The sequence below is a fragment of the Saccostrea echinata genome, unplaced genomic scaffold (assembly GCF_033153115.1).
Source record: "Saccostrea echinata isolate AGI-Se365-2 ecotype Australia unplaced genomic scaffold, CSIRO_AGI_Sech_v1 ptg000054l, whole genome shotgun sequence".
Taxonomy (NCBI): Eukaryota; Metazoa; Mollusca; class Bivalvia; order Ostreida; family Ostreidae; genus Saccostrea; species Saccostrea echinata.
The window spans coordinates 3,933,118-3,949,885 of NW_026889803.1; the positions used below are offsets into that span (position 1 = coordinate 3,933,118).

At 33.4% G+C, this 16,768-nt stretch overlaps 2 protein-coding genes across 3 annotated transcripts; both read right to left on the bottom strand.

Moving 5' to 3' along the window:
* Positions 1-1,302: 1,302 nt before the first annotated feature.
* On the bottom strand, positions 1,303-6,099 carry LOC133172301 (uncharacterized). The gene is made up of 5 exons (XM_061307164.1): positions 6,035-6,099; positions 5,757-5,906; positions 5,426-5,565; positions 3,200-3,296; positions 1,303-2,281 (listed from the first exon to the last, which is right to left on the bottom strand). The coding sequence occupies exons 1-5, from the start codon at positions 6,097-6,099 to the stop codon at positions 1,303-1,305; spliced, it is 1,431 nt and encodes a 476-aa protein (XP_061163148.1).
* A 5,327-nt stretch (positions 6,100-11,426) lies between these two features.
* Positions 11,427-16,658, bottom strand: LOC133205205 (ciliogenesis and planar polarity effector 2-like). 2 transcript variants are annotated; one of them, XM_061340964.1, is made up of 6 exons: positions 16,567-16,658; positions 14,724-14,867; positions 14,116-14,268; positions 13,683-13,807; positions 13,174-13,310; positions 11,427-12,805 (listed from the first exon to the last, which is right to left on the bottom strand). In XM_061340964.1, the coding sequence occupies exons 2-6, from the start codon at positions 14,830-14,832 to the stop codon at positions 12,574-12,576; spliced, it is 756 nt and encodes a 251-aa protein (XP_061196948.1). In that variant the 5' UTR covers positions 14,833-14,867; positions 16,567-16,658; the 3' UTR covers positions 11,427-12,573. The 2 variants fall into 2 exon arrangements, with proteins under 2 accessions (XP_061196948.1, XP_061196949.1); XM_061340965.1 differs by lacking the exon at positions 16,567-16,658 and adding an exon at positions 16,536-16,555.
* Between the last annotated feature and the right edge of the window lie 110 nt (positions 16,659-16,768).

Consider the following 16,768-nt stretch of genomic DNA (forward strand, 5'->3'; position numbering starts at 1 on the left):
CTGCTTATGAACCATAAAGTGGTGTACATGTATCTCAAAGACTTGGTACCTGAGATTAATTTTGAAATGAAATATTTTCATGTATAGTTGAGAGAAAAGACAAATTTATAGACCAGTGTCTTAATTTTGTGATGAAATGTGTGATAAATGACCACTGAAATAGACTAAAGGACATGCATTAATTTTAAGGTTTCAGGGGTTTAAGACATATAAATGTTAATAGGCTATCCCGGTGCTCTAATTTACTGCCAGTGCATTCCCCCCACCCCCACCTTTTCCCTAATCCATTTCAATGTAAATGTATAGTTTTATCTTGATAACAACCAACCTCCCCCAACCCCCTCTTAGCTCACCTGAGCTATAATAAGCTAAAGTTACCTTTCCTGACATAGTGTAGAATCTGAACTATTTTTAAATCATGGCCCTTGGGGTTGGATCCCATGAAAAGGGATAGAATTTTATATTGCAATATATAAAGATCTTATCAAGAAGTAACCACAATAGAATAATTAATTTGCAAGCATTCCCAAGTTGTGTGGATTCATCAGATGTAGATCATACTTGCCACAAAAAAACTACATGTATTTGTGAGGTAGGGCCCATGTCTGCCTTGATTCTTAGTTATGGTTGTTTAAAGAAGGTCAAGGTCATTTGACCTCTTTTAACCAAGGAATTTGTTGTATAATCCTTTTTATTTTTCAAGAGTTCTTTTTGAGAGGGGGGGGGAGGGGAGGTAAGTTTCTTTGTGTTTTTGAAGTTCTACAGAGAGAGAATTTTGTTTAGAACATGAAAATGATTTAGATTTTGCCTATAAGTACATGTATACTGAAACAGAAATAGAGGTGAATTCATTAATACATCTATGTACATGTAAACTTAGAAAAGGAATTGGAAGGGATTTAAATAAACATAAACAAGCAAAACTGACGTGTATTTGCCATGAATAGTACAGTGTATATGAGCATGCCTCATAACATTGTACGATCTATGTTTAGATTTATTATTTATTCTTTCAAAGGTATTCTTGAATTTTTTGCACCTTTGTTTTTTGATCAATTCAAGATTAGGAAAGTAAGCAAATGTAATATTTTGAAATTTAAGATAGTCTTCATACTGTATAACTTGAAATTCAAACAATGGGAAAACAGGGCAAGGCATAATCACTGGATATATACTTTTACTTGAAAGATGACCACATTTGAAAAAAAAAATCAACATAAGGAAAGCTTTTATACATTGAACACTATCGAAATGTTAAATTATTGTTCCATTAGCAATTTGAGATTTTATTGGAATGGTTCACTAAAATTTAGCAAAGATTAGGAATAAAACCAAGTATATTGTTTTCATTGTAACTTTGGCACATCCACTGTCCATGTTTGGATATGGTTGAGTTGCTGTGGCATTGCTCAGAGTACCAGCTGTGGTCTCTAAATCTGTGGATGTTGATTGTGTGGTACTTGATTGTATAGTGGTAGATTCTGCTGTGGAGGGTTGTATAGTAGTTTCCTGAGTTGTAGTAACAGTTGATTCTGTTATGGGTTGAGTGTTGGTCTGTTGAGTAGTGATTGTGGTGTGTTGTGTTGTAGTTTGTTGAGTAGTGGTGTTGGATTCTGTTGTGGTAATTTGAGGAGTGATGGTGGTAGATTCCATTGTGGTGGTCTGAGTGGTAATTTGAGGAGTGATGGCAGTAAATTCCATTGTAGTTGTCTGAGTGGTAATTTGAGGAGTGATGGTGGTGGATTCTGTTCCAGTGGTCTGAGTGGTAATTTCAGGAGTAGCAGTGATGGATTCTGTTGTGGTGGTCTGAGTGGTAATTTGAGGAGTAGTGGTGGTGGATTTTGTTGTGATCTGTGTGGTGATTTGAGGAGTGGTGGTGGTGTATTCCATTGTGGTGGTCTGAGTGGTAATTTGAGGAGTAGTGGTGGTGGCTTCTGTTGTGGATTGTGTGCTGGTCATTTGAGTACTGGTCGGTTGTACAGTAGTGTTGGTTGTGGGTTGTGTGTCAGTCATTTGAGAAGTGATGGTAGTGTATTCAGTTGTAGGTTGTGTGGTTGTCTGTTGTGTAGTGATAGTGGTAAATTCTGTTGTGGTAGTTTGTATGGTAGTTGGTTGAATAGCAGTTGTAGTTGATCCCATTGTGGTGGAAACAGTGGTTGTTGTAATGAATTCATCCAAACATGACTGAGAAAAAATATTGATGACTTCTTGGCGAACAAATCCAGATAAAGTTGTTCCACAATAAGTTGTTAGACACTCCAAAAGGGAAGGTATTGTATTTCTGCAATATAAAATTCTTGCTTGTTGTAATTTTCTCATGCCAGCTAATTAGAAAATTTACAATTTGATACATGCTTCCCAAATCAATGACTGGTCAAATTTAAAGGTGCTTGGACACAGATTTGAAGTTAATATTTTCTCAAATTTACTGTATAATTTCATGACTTATATGTTGCTATAGCATTTCATACTAAAATAAAATAAAAATCTTATTTCATCTCGAAGTTATTGAAACTTCAAATTTCTGGCCGCGTTTGATTGACACATCCTTGCACTTTCACAAATTTTAATTTTGTTCTTAATACTTAAGAAAAGTTGCAATTTTGTTGTGTATTAATGAAAAATATTAAAACTATAATCCAGAAAATTCAGAAACAGAAATGTTCGAAAGCAAAACCCACTCAAAGTATTGTCAGTCCGTGCTCAGTGGTGTGTGCAGACTTTCACAATTGAACACACCCGGTGAATTGAAAACATTAACAAAAACAGAGCTCGTGCCCTGTTTACAAAAACAGTTTACGTTTCACGGGTGTATTCAATTTGTTAAACTCTGTACTCAACTCTGAGCACGGGCTGACGATATTAGTGAGGGGGTTTGCTTTCACACATTTCTACTCTGAACTTTCTGGATTATAGATGTAATGTTTTTCATTAATACACAACAAAATCGCTTCTTTTCTTAAATATTAATGATAAAGATAAAATTTGTGAAAGTGCAAGGATGTGTTAATCAAACGCGTCCAGGAATTCGTAGTTCAAATAATTTCCAGATTTTTAATTACATTTTCGTGTGAAATGCTTTTGCAATATATAAGTCGTGATATTATACAGAAAATTTGAGAAAATATTAACTTCAAATCTGTGTCCAAGCACCTTTAACTTTCTTTTAAGTTGTAACATACATATAGATGCTACTTACGCACAGAAGTTGGCATCAGAAGTATAATCAACATTTATACAGGAGGTTCTGATTGTAGTAATGTGTTGCTCACAACTCTGAACAGCAGAGATCAGACCTATAGATAGAACAAAAGAGATTTTTATTGGTTGCTCATTTCAAGATCAATTCATCATGTATTTTTCTTCGCAAGCACTAACAGTGTTTAGCTCCCCTGAGTTGAAAACTCAAGTAAGCTTTTCTGATCACATTTTGTCCAGCGTCTGTCTGTGTGTATACTTTTCACATTTTTTACTTCTCAATAACCAATGGGCCAATTTCAATTAAATTTGCCACAAAGCATTCCTTGGGAAAAGGGAATTTAAGTTTGCTCAAATGATGGTCCACACCCTCTTTCAAGGGGAGATAATTAAGAATTAAAAAAAATTATTTAAATTTGTTCATATTATGACCCCAGGGGTAGGGTGGGGTCATAATAGGTGAATAAAATTTTACATAGGTATAGAAAAAAATCTTCTCAAGAACAGCAAAGACAGGATTTCTGAATAGTCATATTTATATGGGAGCATCCTCAGATAATGTAGATTCAAGTTTGTTCAAATCATGACCACTGTGGGGGGTTGGGGGGGGGGGGCAACAACAGGAGATCAAAGTTTTGCATAAAATGAAGAACAGCAATGCCAAAGTAACTCAGGTGAGTGATGTGGATATACCCCACAGGTCAAAAATACCGCGGGTATGACTTTTTAGTAAAACGTTAATTCTGCGTTATTTTTTGGATTTTTCTTATGGAAATCATTGTAAATGTGTACTATAAGAATAATATATGAAAAAAATACATAAAAATATTTTTTGACCTGTGGGGTACATTGGGGGGGGGGGGGGGTCCTGTCCACAAGTACTAGTACCTGTGATATGTAACAACGATGTAGAGGATATGATTAATTGTTTTAATTTTTGTAATCTCACGTAAAAATGAAAAGTATCAATTTGAACATATCTTCGCTAGTAAAGTGTCCAATTCGTATTTCTTCAAGAGGGGATACGAATCGAACACTTGGCTAGCGAAGATGCAATTTGAAGTAAAAGATAAATTTAAAACAAGATGTGTTTGTGAAACACCGATGCCCCCGTATGGCAGCTTATAGCGAAGGTTAAAGTTTCTTCAAATGCAAGTCAAAATCCAGGCCAAAAGATAAAAAATGTTGATACCCAAAGAAAGGTCTTGTCTAGAGGAATACACCTGTGAAATTTGAAAGACCTAGATACAACTGTTCAAAAGTTATGGCCAAGGTTAAAGTTTTTTAAAATAAAAGTCAAACGTCAAGGTCAAGGTCAAAGTGGTTGGTATCCAAAGGAAGATCTTGTCACAAGGATTACATATGTGAAGTATGAAAGCCCTAGCACCAACCATTCAAAAGTTATGGCCAAGGTTAAAGTTTTTCAAAAGTAGGTCAAACTCCTAGGTCAAGGTCAAAGGGGTTGGCATCCAAAGAAGGTCTTGTCACAAGGATTACATATGTGAAGTATGAAAGCCCTAGCATCAACCATTCAAAAGTGATGGCCAAGGTTAAAGTTTTTCAAAAGTAGGTCAAACTCCTAGGTCAAGGTGAAAAGGTCAAAGTGGTGGTTGGTATCCAAAGGAAGGTCTTGTCGCAAGGATTACATATGTTAAGTATGAAAGCCCTAGCTCCAACCATTCAAAAGTTATGGCCAAGGTTAAAGTTTTTCAAAAGTAGGTCAAACTCCTAGGTCAAGGTCAAAGGGTTAAAATGGTTGATATCCAGAGGAAGGTCTTGTCACAAGGAATACACATGTGAAGTTTGAAACCCTAAGCACCAATTATTCAAAAGTTATGGCCAAGGTTAAAGTTTTTCAAAAGTAGGTCAAACTCCTAGGTCAAGGTCAAAAGATCAAAGTTGTTGGTATCCAAAGGAAGGCCTTGTCACAAAGAATACACATGTGAAGTTTGAAACCCCAAGCACCAACTGTTCAGAAGTTATGGCCAAGGTTAAAGTCTCATAAAATTTTGCAAAAGTGGGTCAAACTCCAAGATCAAGGTCAAATATGATGGTACCCAAAGAAAGGTCTTGTCACAAGGAATACACATGTGAAATATGAAAGTCATAGCTCCAACCAATCAAAAGTTATGGGCAAGGTTAAAGTTGACAACAGACAAACAGACAGACAGGACAAAAACAATATACCCCCGGGATCTTTCGATCCGGGGGCATAAAAATATAATACTTGTAATGTCTGCGCTGCATACGCTGTTTATCTCCATTTCAAGTTTGGTGACGTTGATGACATTTTTTAGTCTGGCATCCACAGCGTACGAGGAGGAGGGCAGATCCGTATTAATGCAAGATACATATGCATTCTTGTATCTTTAAATTTAGAAAAAAAAATGTAATTTAATTGGCACATATACATGTACTTTCATCTCAAAGAAGAACGAGATGAAAGATTTGATTTCGAATAGAGTGGAAGAAAAGACAAATCGATGATTAAACATTCCCCCTCCCCTCAAAGAAAAATATAATCATATGCACCACAACAATTTTTTTTACTGACTTACGTGCAAATAGTCCCGCTTTGGAGAATTGATGTAACAGCGAACACCAAGCCCTCTAGGTTACTCACGTCCACCGAGTTCCCCATAGGATCCGTCAGGGAATCGAACACGCCACTACTGGACAGACATTTCTCAAAGACTGACTCCTCGTATCTACCAATTCAAAGTTTAAAATGTTTCTGAAATCTTGAGAACTTGCTTATTCGTAGATATTGTCACTGTGATTAAGCAAATAAAATAATTAAACGAAGATCGAACACTCGTTCAGTCGCTCTCAGTACGGGTGTTCTACCCTAAAAGCATCGTCGGAAACCCACGGCTGATTACGCTTCGTTCCTCTCTCCATCACCGGGTGACGGAGAGAGGGGAACGAAGCGTAATCAGCCGTGGGTTTCTGACGATGCCCTAAAAGTAACAGGTCCAAGAGCCACCCCCTTTTTTGTTGTCTTACAAATTACACAGTCCAAGCGACTGTTCAGTCTCTCGTTCCCAGCTATTGAATTGGTAACAAATACGTACGATAGCAGACATTAGACAGTATCATTTATTGTTGATTTAAAAAACAATCACCCTCACCAACCCTATACCTCCCCCCCCCCCCCTTTCCAAAAAAAAAAAAACTTGATTGATAATTTTGATAAGGTTTCAATCTTTTATTGGGATATATGTACAATAAATAGTTATCGTTACAAATGTTATGCTGTAAAATACAATTTCTATGAATTACATGGATATATATTTACAAACACTTGTCTTTTTTCATAAAATGGAGAAAAAATATAAATACTTCACGCATTGAAGGGAGCCATAGGGTTTTCCTGTGGAAAAACAATTTTAAAAACTTCATTTATATACCATAGTGCCAAGATTCGTAAAAATCTACCATCTGGTTATTTTCTATGACCGTTTCCAATTATTGGTACATTTACTTAAGGATTACTAGTATGATATTTTTCGAGCTTGAAAAAAAAATAAAAAATGCTACGATAGATTTTTTTTTCAGATAAAAGATATAATAAATGAGAATTTAATATGCAATGAGTAAAATTACACTGTTCGATATATGTAAGCAATATCAAAATTCTACTGTCTGGATCCCCCCCCCCAAAAAAAAACATCTCAAAATGTAAAATTTTACGAAATTTTCCTATATTTTTGTGGAGTATAGTAAAATGCTATGGGATTCACGCAGAAAATAAAAAAGGCAATAATTGTGAGATCTGCAAATTCCTGTGCTTAAAATTTTAAAAGCATATACTTTTTTAAATGCTAATTCTTTGATGTCAATTTTTATGACCCCTCTCCTGTAGAGCTAATAACGTAACAAACATACATAAACGGTGTTTGGCAACGTGCCAATTTAAAAATCGTTTAAAATAAATTGTTTCTTTTAAAAGTTCATTTTCTTTTATCTGTTTTGTCTTAATTCTGTATAATTTGTTAAAGGGTATCAAAACATGTTCGTTATTAAATACTTTTTTAAAAATTTGCCTTATTTCAGCATTCTGCTCGAAACATCCTAGTTGGCTTCCTGAAAAAGATCTACCTGCCTAAAACGATAAGAAAGGTGATTTTTGGCAAAAATATTTACACAGAGAAATTGAGAGAGACTTTGTTTTATTAGAAGAGATAGATATATTTCAAATATTAATGATAAGTAATTTTTAACTTACGTTGTTCCATGTGAAGATTTTGCAAACAGAATAGCTGTAAAATACGGAAAAAGAAACTATCAAAGTGACAGCGATAGCACTGATGCTCTCTGGACTATATCTGCTCACATATTTCGTTGTGTGTGTGTGTGTGGGGGGGGGGGTCTTCCTCAGCCAGGAACAATAACTCTTCAATAGCGCAAAATCTTGTAATATCAGTTATAAAATGATGTATATATATTCATTTTCATAATTATTTGTTAATTATTCATATGAATTTTTAATAGTTCGTGTATAATAATGATATTTCGCTAGAATATTAATTTTTTAAATAGAAAATTACATTTTTGATAAATATTCACAATGTAAATCTGAAAGTAACACCAAATATTAAATCCTGTGTAAGTGCAAAAAGGTCAACATGAGTAGTAATTATTAAAAAAAATTCTCTCATACAGGGGATACATACATTGCGGGGAAAGGTATAAATTTTAATCATATTGAGGATTGAAAGTACTGTCACAAAGACTTTTGGTAAATATGTACAAATTTAGGGTTGTAGATTGATTAAAAAATCCTTTGAAAAAATATTGAGCGTATTTGCCTATATAATTGTTGAAATATGGATTTAATTTTTATAAACATTAATTGAAGAAACAAAATTTAATTTTGAATAATATTTTTAATTATTGTTCAGTTAATAAAGTCTATAAACGAAGACGTTTGAAGAAGTATTTTTGTGATTTTCTATATTTCTCCTTATGACCATGTACCCCCAGAAATGGCTGAAAATTAATTATAGTCGCAGTGTAGACTGCACCGGCTGCACTACATTTAATAACAAGGAAACATGCCATGTACTTTTAATTGATTAACAAGCGAGTGCTAATTACTCATTTTGAAAAGTTTGAAAATCCTGTAACAAAGACTCTTCCGATATAGGTTCTACCTTAAATTCAAATTTTTTTTATCGATTACAAAATCAATTATATGTTCATAATGTGCTAATTCAAACGGTCACGATGAATGTCAGTTGATAAAATCTACTCAATTTTAAAATACATACGTAACATTTAGGAGGTTCAACATATTTGTCCAGTGGACGTTCTTGACACGTATTTCGCTTAACTTTAAAGTAATGCACGAAAGTGCGTTTTAAGGAGGGATTCTTCTCATAAGAACACTTATTTCTTATATTTAAAAATCAATGAAATTTTCACAGAATCAAGAAGACAATATCACTAAGTGATGGTATCAGTTGGATTAAATTTGACCATTTTATATTAGAGGCAAGGTCAGGTCAAGGTCAGTACCTTTTCCCTGGATATTAAGAATTAAAAAAATACTATTGCCAATCATGCGATGCCTACTTCCATTTCAATAAATTAAATGTTTTTCTTTTTGCATAAAGAGATATAACCATATTGGGTCTATAAGATGATGTTACCAAATTGACATAAATAATTTAACTAAAATGGATATTGGCTAATCCGAATTTTCTCTACTTTTCTTAAAATTTTAAGATATTTTAGTAATTTTTATATGCTTCCTATATTTAAATTTTTCTTATTTTCACTTATGGTAAAGTTGTCACATAAATATACAAAATGATATAAAAACAAAAAGTTTTGACCATTAACTAAGAGAGAAAAAACACTTTTTACCAATTTTTGGCTCAAATCTGAACTTAGATTGGAAGCTTTTAAAAGCTAATATAATTGTAGTTTGTTTGGAAAATCATATTTTTTTTTATATATTTTAAAACTTTAGTTCCTTATCATTAATTTAACTTACATTTAAAAATTTTCTCCAAGTCTTTGATTGTGTAAAAATTATAACTAAATTCATTGTTCTATAATTATTTTGAGAGGCAGAAAAGAAGATATTTTCATACGCCGCCATTCCGCCAAAAATATAGTCCCTGATAGATTTCAAACTCAGTTTCTATTTTAAAGTTGTACAATTGTGATGAGGAAAGAAAAATATGATCTTTTAAATCTCTTGCATATAAATGTATACAACATATAAGCAAATATACTTTGAATATTTCATCTAGTCAGAAACCAGACAAGAATCCCTCCTTAAGAGTGGTTGGAAGTAATTGACAAACTTTATCATACACATAAATCGAAAGCGCCCTTTTAAATTTTGTTCATTTGTTTCATTACCAGTAGTCTATGATTTCTAAAATTAGAAATCCTGCATTTTCTTTAATAGTGCCTTAGGTACGAATGTTGTTAGCATGAAATGAATTAATAGAGTTAAGAAGTAAAATACTGCAAAAGTATTTTTAAAAAACACAATTATTCTGAATACCTGGATACCTATAGTTTATTATCCTAAGATATACTTTTTGGTGTTTCAATTAGAAACTAAATAATTTGTACTTTTATTTAGGTTTTCTGAAAATATATTTGAGATTTGGTAGTTTTCCCTATATACTAGTAATATGTAATTAACTATAATGATGAACTTTGCGGAAGAAATAATATGGGTATATTTACATTACTTTGTGAATTTTAGTGACATTTATGTGAACAACTGCTGATTTTCAGAACCTGAGCCTGAGGAAATCAAATTTTCAGTTTTTCTTCGCATTGGCCACGAAATTCCGTATCAAAAACACATGAATTACTAACTTATGCAAACTTTTGGGGTTAAAAAAAAAACAAAAACAAAACATGCTTTTTGTGTGTTCATGAAAACAAGATCAGTTAAGAGACTTGCATCACAAAGCTTTTTTATGGTCATCATATTTACGCCAAAAATTCTTACTCTCAATTACAATAAACGGAGGAAAACAGAATAAAAAGTACACAGTTGTCATGTAATCAAAAGTTCAATTATAAATATTCAATAAATATGTATAATGTATTCCATATACCAATCTGATTGTAAGTATATTAAAGCCCAATAACATTATTTCATTTAAAAAAAAAATATAAAGTATATCGGAAACGATAGTAGTACATGTAAAATTATCTGAAATCTTTTATATCCTATTAACTGCAATGACTCCATGTTTTCAATATTAATAAAAATTCTCCATGCTATAACAGTAACTGTTATAATACGGGGATTTTGTTATGAAGATAAATGTATAAAACACCAAGTGCCTGTGAAATTACTATCATTGTACAAGATATTAAGAATCAATAAATAAGTTTAGATACTGCATGGTATGCAAAATCTATGTTAAAACTATTATTATTATTATTATTTAATTAAATATTTAATTTTTTTTAATTGCGTGATCATACCTACCATGAACAAAAAGAAAGAACAGACAACTTTTTACATCCATCATTCAGAAAGACTCTAATTTAATATGCATATTTAAATATATGCCGTCGGTATATATATTTGGGCATTTAGCGAGACTTCTTGAAAACTTGATTTTCGCCTCGGCAGTTCCTAAGTCATCACGGTGAGGTGAAATTGATACGATAATATTAAACATCTCAAGTGGTGAATCCTTTTGTTTAAAACGGACAAATTTCAAAAGTGGGTGGTAAGAATTTATTTGCACATATCAATATTTATATAACAGATTAACTGCTGGTAACGAGGCAGTAGGGGTAAAAAATCAAACTGACACTTCATTATTAAAGAATTTCAATCCTAGGGAGTGAAGTTCTCAAACAATGTTAAGGTCTTTTAAAATAAAATACTCGAAATCAGTGTGAATATGACAGGGGAACTTCGGTCTGGTTAACTGAGAGAGAGAGAGAGAGAGAGAATGTCTGATTAAAAGAAAGAAAGAAATGATCACATTATATGTTGTACAACTTACAGAATTAAACTATATACGGACTGACATAACATCACAATGCAATCTTTTTAATTTTACAGATTGTACGACTGACAAAATGAACATTTCAAAATAGAATGAAACTTGTCTTCTATATCATTTTGACCCCAAAATTTACAAAACCTCATATTGCTTAACACATTATTGTGCCTGCCTTTTTTCAATATTCAATACTATTTATATACTACAATCAGAAAAAGGACTAAAAGACAAACTTTACATTTTAATTAAGAATTTTCGTCTCATCATACAATTGGTTTGGATAATCAAATAAGCATGTGATTAAGATATACCATTTGCATTACTTTCAAAGTTTACTGAAGTAACTTACAACTTGTGACATATATTCAGTAACTATACACCAGTATTGCAGGTTACAGGGCACTCGTGTACTTAGTTTTAAAATGTCTGCAACACCATGACCCCCCCCCCCCCCTTCCTAAAAAAACATATGTAACCAAAGACTATGAAGGTCACCTCTATGAATATTATTTAGAAGTAATGTGAAATATCACACCACATGAAAGTTCATTAAAAGAAATATTGTTGTGCAAGTCTGGGTAGGACTTATTACTTGGGAGTAGGCCTGCTCCAAAAACTTTAACTATTTTATCATCTGCAAAATATAGGTCAGATGTGGTACCCAAATAGCCTGGTAGTGTGCATCTCTAGACGTATCATGCATGCAAATTAGGTCATTGTAGGGCTTATATACTTAGTTGAGACTTACTCCTAAAAATTTAATCTGGTCAATCATTTGGAAAATATAGGTCAGATCAAGCATCCATAGCATGTCTGGTAGTGGAAATCCCTATAGATGTATCATGCATGCAAAGGTCACCATAGAGCTTTAAGTTACTTGAAGTGGACTTGTCCAAAACTTTAATCTGTTCAATCATCTGGAAAATGTAGGTCAGATCCAGCATCCAAAGCAAGTGTGGTAGCATGTTTGTCATGACAGAGCTTAATGACATAGTACTAAAATAAATCTGTTCAGTCATTTGGAGAGCTAAGATCCCTCCGCCTCCCTCATTGCTCAATGTCGAGTTACAAATTTGAATTCCTTCACCAGCATCTGGTGGCAAATAATCTTTCAAGAAATGTAAAAACGTTTCTAGTCAAAGAATACTTATTAAATTATAATTAATCGTCTAAAATAAAATCCTGCAAGAAGTACTTTGTTCTTTTTTTAAGGTGGGGGGGGGGGGGGGGATATGTCAAAAAGGAAAACAACTTCATCTTTTAGAAAAATATCTTCAACAATGTCATAAGACATGACATCATGTACAAAATATCACACAAAAAGTTTTGATATTTTTATAAAAAAAAAACCCAAAAAACACATTTTGAGGTATTCTCAACATGCTGAAATTTTTCCATCACTGGTGGAAGCAGATCTACCTGCCAACAATATATCACGATGCCACAGGTGTTCACTTATAGTGATCAATATCTGAGAAACTTCATTCATATCATTCTTAGTCTCCGTATCAGGAACATTTCTTATTTTTAGAACAGGGATTTTCCAGTTGTGTTCAAAGTCCCTGATATCCCTTTGCGTGACCTCACTGTGTGCATGCTGATCAAATCTGAACTAGTCAAGGGAAAAACAGGCCTAAAAATGTTACTGTAAAATTAGAAATATTATTTGCAAGCCCATTTCTAAATTAAATTCTTATATAAACACATACATGGGTAAATGTACTAATAAAATGTACTCTGGTATTATACTATAGTAAAACCTCACACTAAGTCTTGTTAAAAATCTCAAAATGTTGGGACTGAGATTTTTTGTGTGGACATATCCAAGGATTCGAGATATTGAGCTTATCAAAAATACATAAAAATACATGTTAGAATGTCCACCTCACTTCAATATATTCCATGAAGTGGTATTCAAGATATAGTAATAGTTTCTTGAGATACCACAGTTCAATTGTAAAAGCATAAAGGATACTTTGTTCCAATAACAAGCTTGGCGAAGTTATTTTTTGGCTTTGTCATTCTGGTTATATGCTGAGGGATTTCCTCAAAGCTCCCTCTGTCCACAAAACTGAAGAGAAATATTGCACAATCTGCCTGATTTTCCCAGGTCTGAAAGAAACATCAAACATTTCTAAGATTTAGCTTTTCCAATTAATTATTTTCACAACTACATGGACTCTGTAGTTACAGAAATCTTTTAAACATATATGGTGGTAGTTGAGTTATAAAACTGATTAGAAGTTTTGTAGTTATATTAAAATAAAAAGCATATGAAGAAAACCAATTTGAAACGTAAAAAAATTTGTGGGGAATAAATCTAGTTCGAAAAAATGTGATGTTTTGGGCAAATAAACGTGGCTCGAAAAAGTTGTCTATCTTTTTAGTACATACCACCCTGTCAATAGTGAAAAAAGCATTTCTTACTAAGGAGTGCTACTGCAGGTAAGTGAATACAGCTAATATATAGCCAACCATACTGACCGCTTTAATGTGTTCATACTTCTTCATGGCACCATCACCAACATCCCAAAACTGCAGCTGAAACATCACAACACGGTTCAGTTGTTTTACCATCCCAGGCCAAGGAGTGGTAGTGGTCTGGATTCCTGTCAAAAATACAAACAAAATATAGTACATTCACATGTATGTTTATACCATGACTATTGTGGCTCTTGGAGAAAATATATATGGAAATTGATGGATCTGTCAATGTGTGCAAGTACTGCAAAGGACATGTACAAGAAAATCATATTATTGCCTGTTTGTGAACTAACAGTGAATCATACATGCAAGTTGTAATTTTAACAGAATATACTGAAGTAGTCGTATATTGAAGAATAAAATGTCATTTAAATATATTTAATTCCAACTGCATTTCTTGTCATTTTGAGTTTATGAAATGACCTGACCTTACCTGGAGTTTCACTGTGAGATGTAGGAATGTCATTCCCTGATAACTTTGCTATAGTACTAGTTTTTCCTACTCCACTTTTCCCCACCAAGAGAATCTTGTACTTCACTTCATCTGTTACTGTATTGGTTGTTAATATAGGTTTGTCTAAAATTCCTGAATAAGAAAAGAGAAAGAAGCTTAGAAAGCAAAAACCACATATGTCATTTAACAATAAACACTGTCATCTTTTCTTGCTTTGATGTGATACATGTAAAACTTGAGTTAATCAAAATTGTAAAAGTTAAATATTATTCAACTAAAAATTTATGTACTAGTACCTTATTGTTAATATTTGTACAGGATATACTCCAAATGTAGCTACAATAAGTTGAAGTATAAACAACTCTGATTTACCACGGTAGACATAGCAAGTGTTACAAGAGGGAGACAGGTTACACTTACAGGTGAATCAGAGCAACATCAGAGGAATTCAGAAGATCTACAGTATTAATGAATTTCAAATGGTAGCTTGTTCGTATTCTTTGTTCAAAGTACTTAATTAGTACATGTACACGTAATACAAGAAGAATATTATTTTGTTAAATGTATATTTAATATCAAGTACGTACCAAATGGTTTTCTTTTCAGTAGATTCTGTGTTGTGAGAGATGCTAAGACCCCTTTCCCTGCAGAGGAATTGTACCACTCCTGACTAAGGAGAGATCCTGGGGACAACATTGTGTTTCAACATCTACAGTGATCAGACTAAGCTTCTGAAATATTAAGAAAATCACTGGGAGGATACTCCAACACAATATTAGATTTGTAGACACACACTTAAAGGGGTAATACAGAAATATATGGGATCTCCTTGAAAAAAATGCATACATTTTTGACCCCATATATTTCTGCATTATCCGTCTAAGTGTCTACGTCAAAACAAATTTATCCTGTCAATGTTTTTTTTTTTTACTAAAAAGTTCATTTTCTCTAAGTGAAGCAATCTGTTCAGTAATTGTTTACATTGTGACATCGAGGTCAAGTGAAAATAACATGGAATTTGATATTTAGTCAGTAGGGCATGTGGAGGGGATACTGTACCTGTACATAAATTGGCACATTCAAAATTTAGCGCAATCAAGAGGTATGCAGTTGTTGGTGTAATCATGAATTAGCACTACATGTTGTAGCCGTGTATTCACTGTATTGTACTCGTAAATGATTTCTTAGCGGTATTCATGAATTAGTGCATCGTTGTCTGCGCCAAAGCCGCTAAAATATGAAGCCCGCTTTTTTAAGTACACATACAGTATATTGATTTGATATCTAGTCAGTTGATCATTTGGAGGGAACATATTGATAATATCATGTCAGTAGGCAGCATGATATGGTTAATTATATTATATTATTTATATACTCTTCTCAACCTGAATGACATATTTTGTGTTTTTAACCAGAGGCAGGATAATAATAATAAATATACAGCTGTATTGTGTTATAAGGTTCTGCAAAAGATAAATATCAATACTCCTAGCATATTTTAGTTACTCCAGTTATCAAATGTATTAATATTTGACAATGAATTCACTTACATGTAGTCAAAGTATAAACTGAAAAATTACCATAAACATTTCTCCCTCTTTTTTCCAATATTGATTTAAAATTTTATATTTGTGCTTCCTTTAAAAAAAATTTAAGTCAGGCCCGTAGGAAGCAATTTCAGGTGTGTGTGGGGGGGGCACAGCCATACATTTTTCAGTTGACAGTTGAGGGGGCACTACCAAAAATTTCCTGACAAGCTGAAAAAAAGTCATCAACTAACAAAAATTCCTTGACAAGCAAAAAAGAAAAAAGGTCATCAGACGTTTTTATTGAGGGGGCACAAGCATATAGTATCTATGTTTACTATAGTAATCTATATATCGGCAAAACCCCCCGGTTCCTACGGCCATGTAAGTTGCATTTTTTTTTAAGCCATGGGGTGAATGGAGATGGCACTTCTACTCTGACAGACTGGTTTTCTATGGTATGTACCAACCCCTCCCCCCCCCCACCCCCCACCCAGTTAACCTGAAACAATCCTACTTCAGGTTAACACCTAGACAATTTAGATAAAGATAAGTGGCTTGACTAAGCTTGACTGGGTCCATGTCATGATGCGGTGTCTTTTCAATCACGTTATCATTATCAACAAAACATTCCAGTCAATCCAGGCTTAAAGGAGGCTTGGGGGGGGGGGGGGGAGCTCCCAATGATCATTTTGTTGATATACTATACAGTATAGGAAACAAAACAAATGAACAGTTTTGCCACCTCAATTATAACCTTTGATGACTATTAGGTTGTGAACCCCCAACCACCAAACTGAACTGACAGGTCTGCATAAATGTATCAACATTTTATCAAATCATTCTACCAACATCAAGAGTTCTGTCTATTACCTCAACAAAATGACGAAATGTATCACTGTACCTGTTTACAAAGGAAGCCGTCATTTCAGGTCATAGCAAGTATTATAGCAAATATGTAATAATATATGAACATCAAAAAATTAGGGCCTAATATAATTATCTCCTAATACACCACAACATAGGCAGTGGGCGCGTCCATATTCAAAATGCCCGGATGTTGTTTACAAACAGCTGATCAGGTGGAGAAAAATGTGACCCTTTAC

Bases quoted from the DNA above. Each gene is read 5' to 3' on its own strand.
- LOC133205205 (XM_061340964.1), bottom strand. From the start codon at position 14,832: ATGTTGTCCCCAGGATCTCTCCTTAGTCAGGAGTGGTACAATTCCTCT. The intron at 13,311-13,682 runs GTCAGTATGGTT...TGTTTCTTTCAG, and splicing joins AGTATGAACACATTAAAGCG to ACCTGGGAAAATCAGGCAGA. The intron at 12,806-13,173 runs GTATCCTTTATG...TGACTAGTTCAG, and splicing joins AAGCTTGTTATTGGAACAAA to ATTTGATCAGCATGCACACA.
- LOC133172301 (XM_061307164.1), bottom strand. From the start codon at position 6,099: ATGGAGAGAGGAACGAAGCGTAATCAGCCGTGGGTTTCCGACGATGCT. The intron at 5,907-6,034 runs GTACTGAGAGCG...TTGAATTGGTAG, and splicing joins GCTTTTAGGGTAGAACACCC to ATACGAGGAGTCAGTCTTTG. The intron at 2,282-3,199 runs GTAAGTAGCATC...TTTATATTGCAG, and splicing joins TCTGATGCCAACTTCTGTGC to AAATACAATACCTTCCCTTT.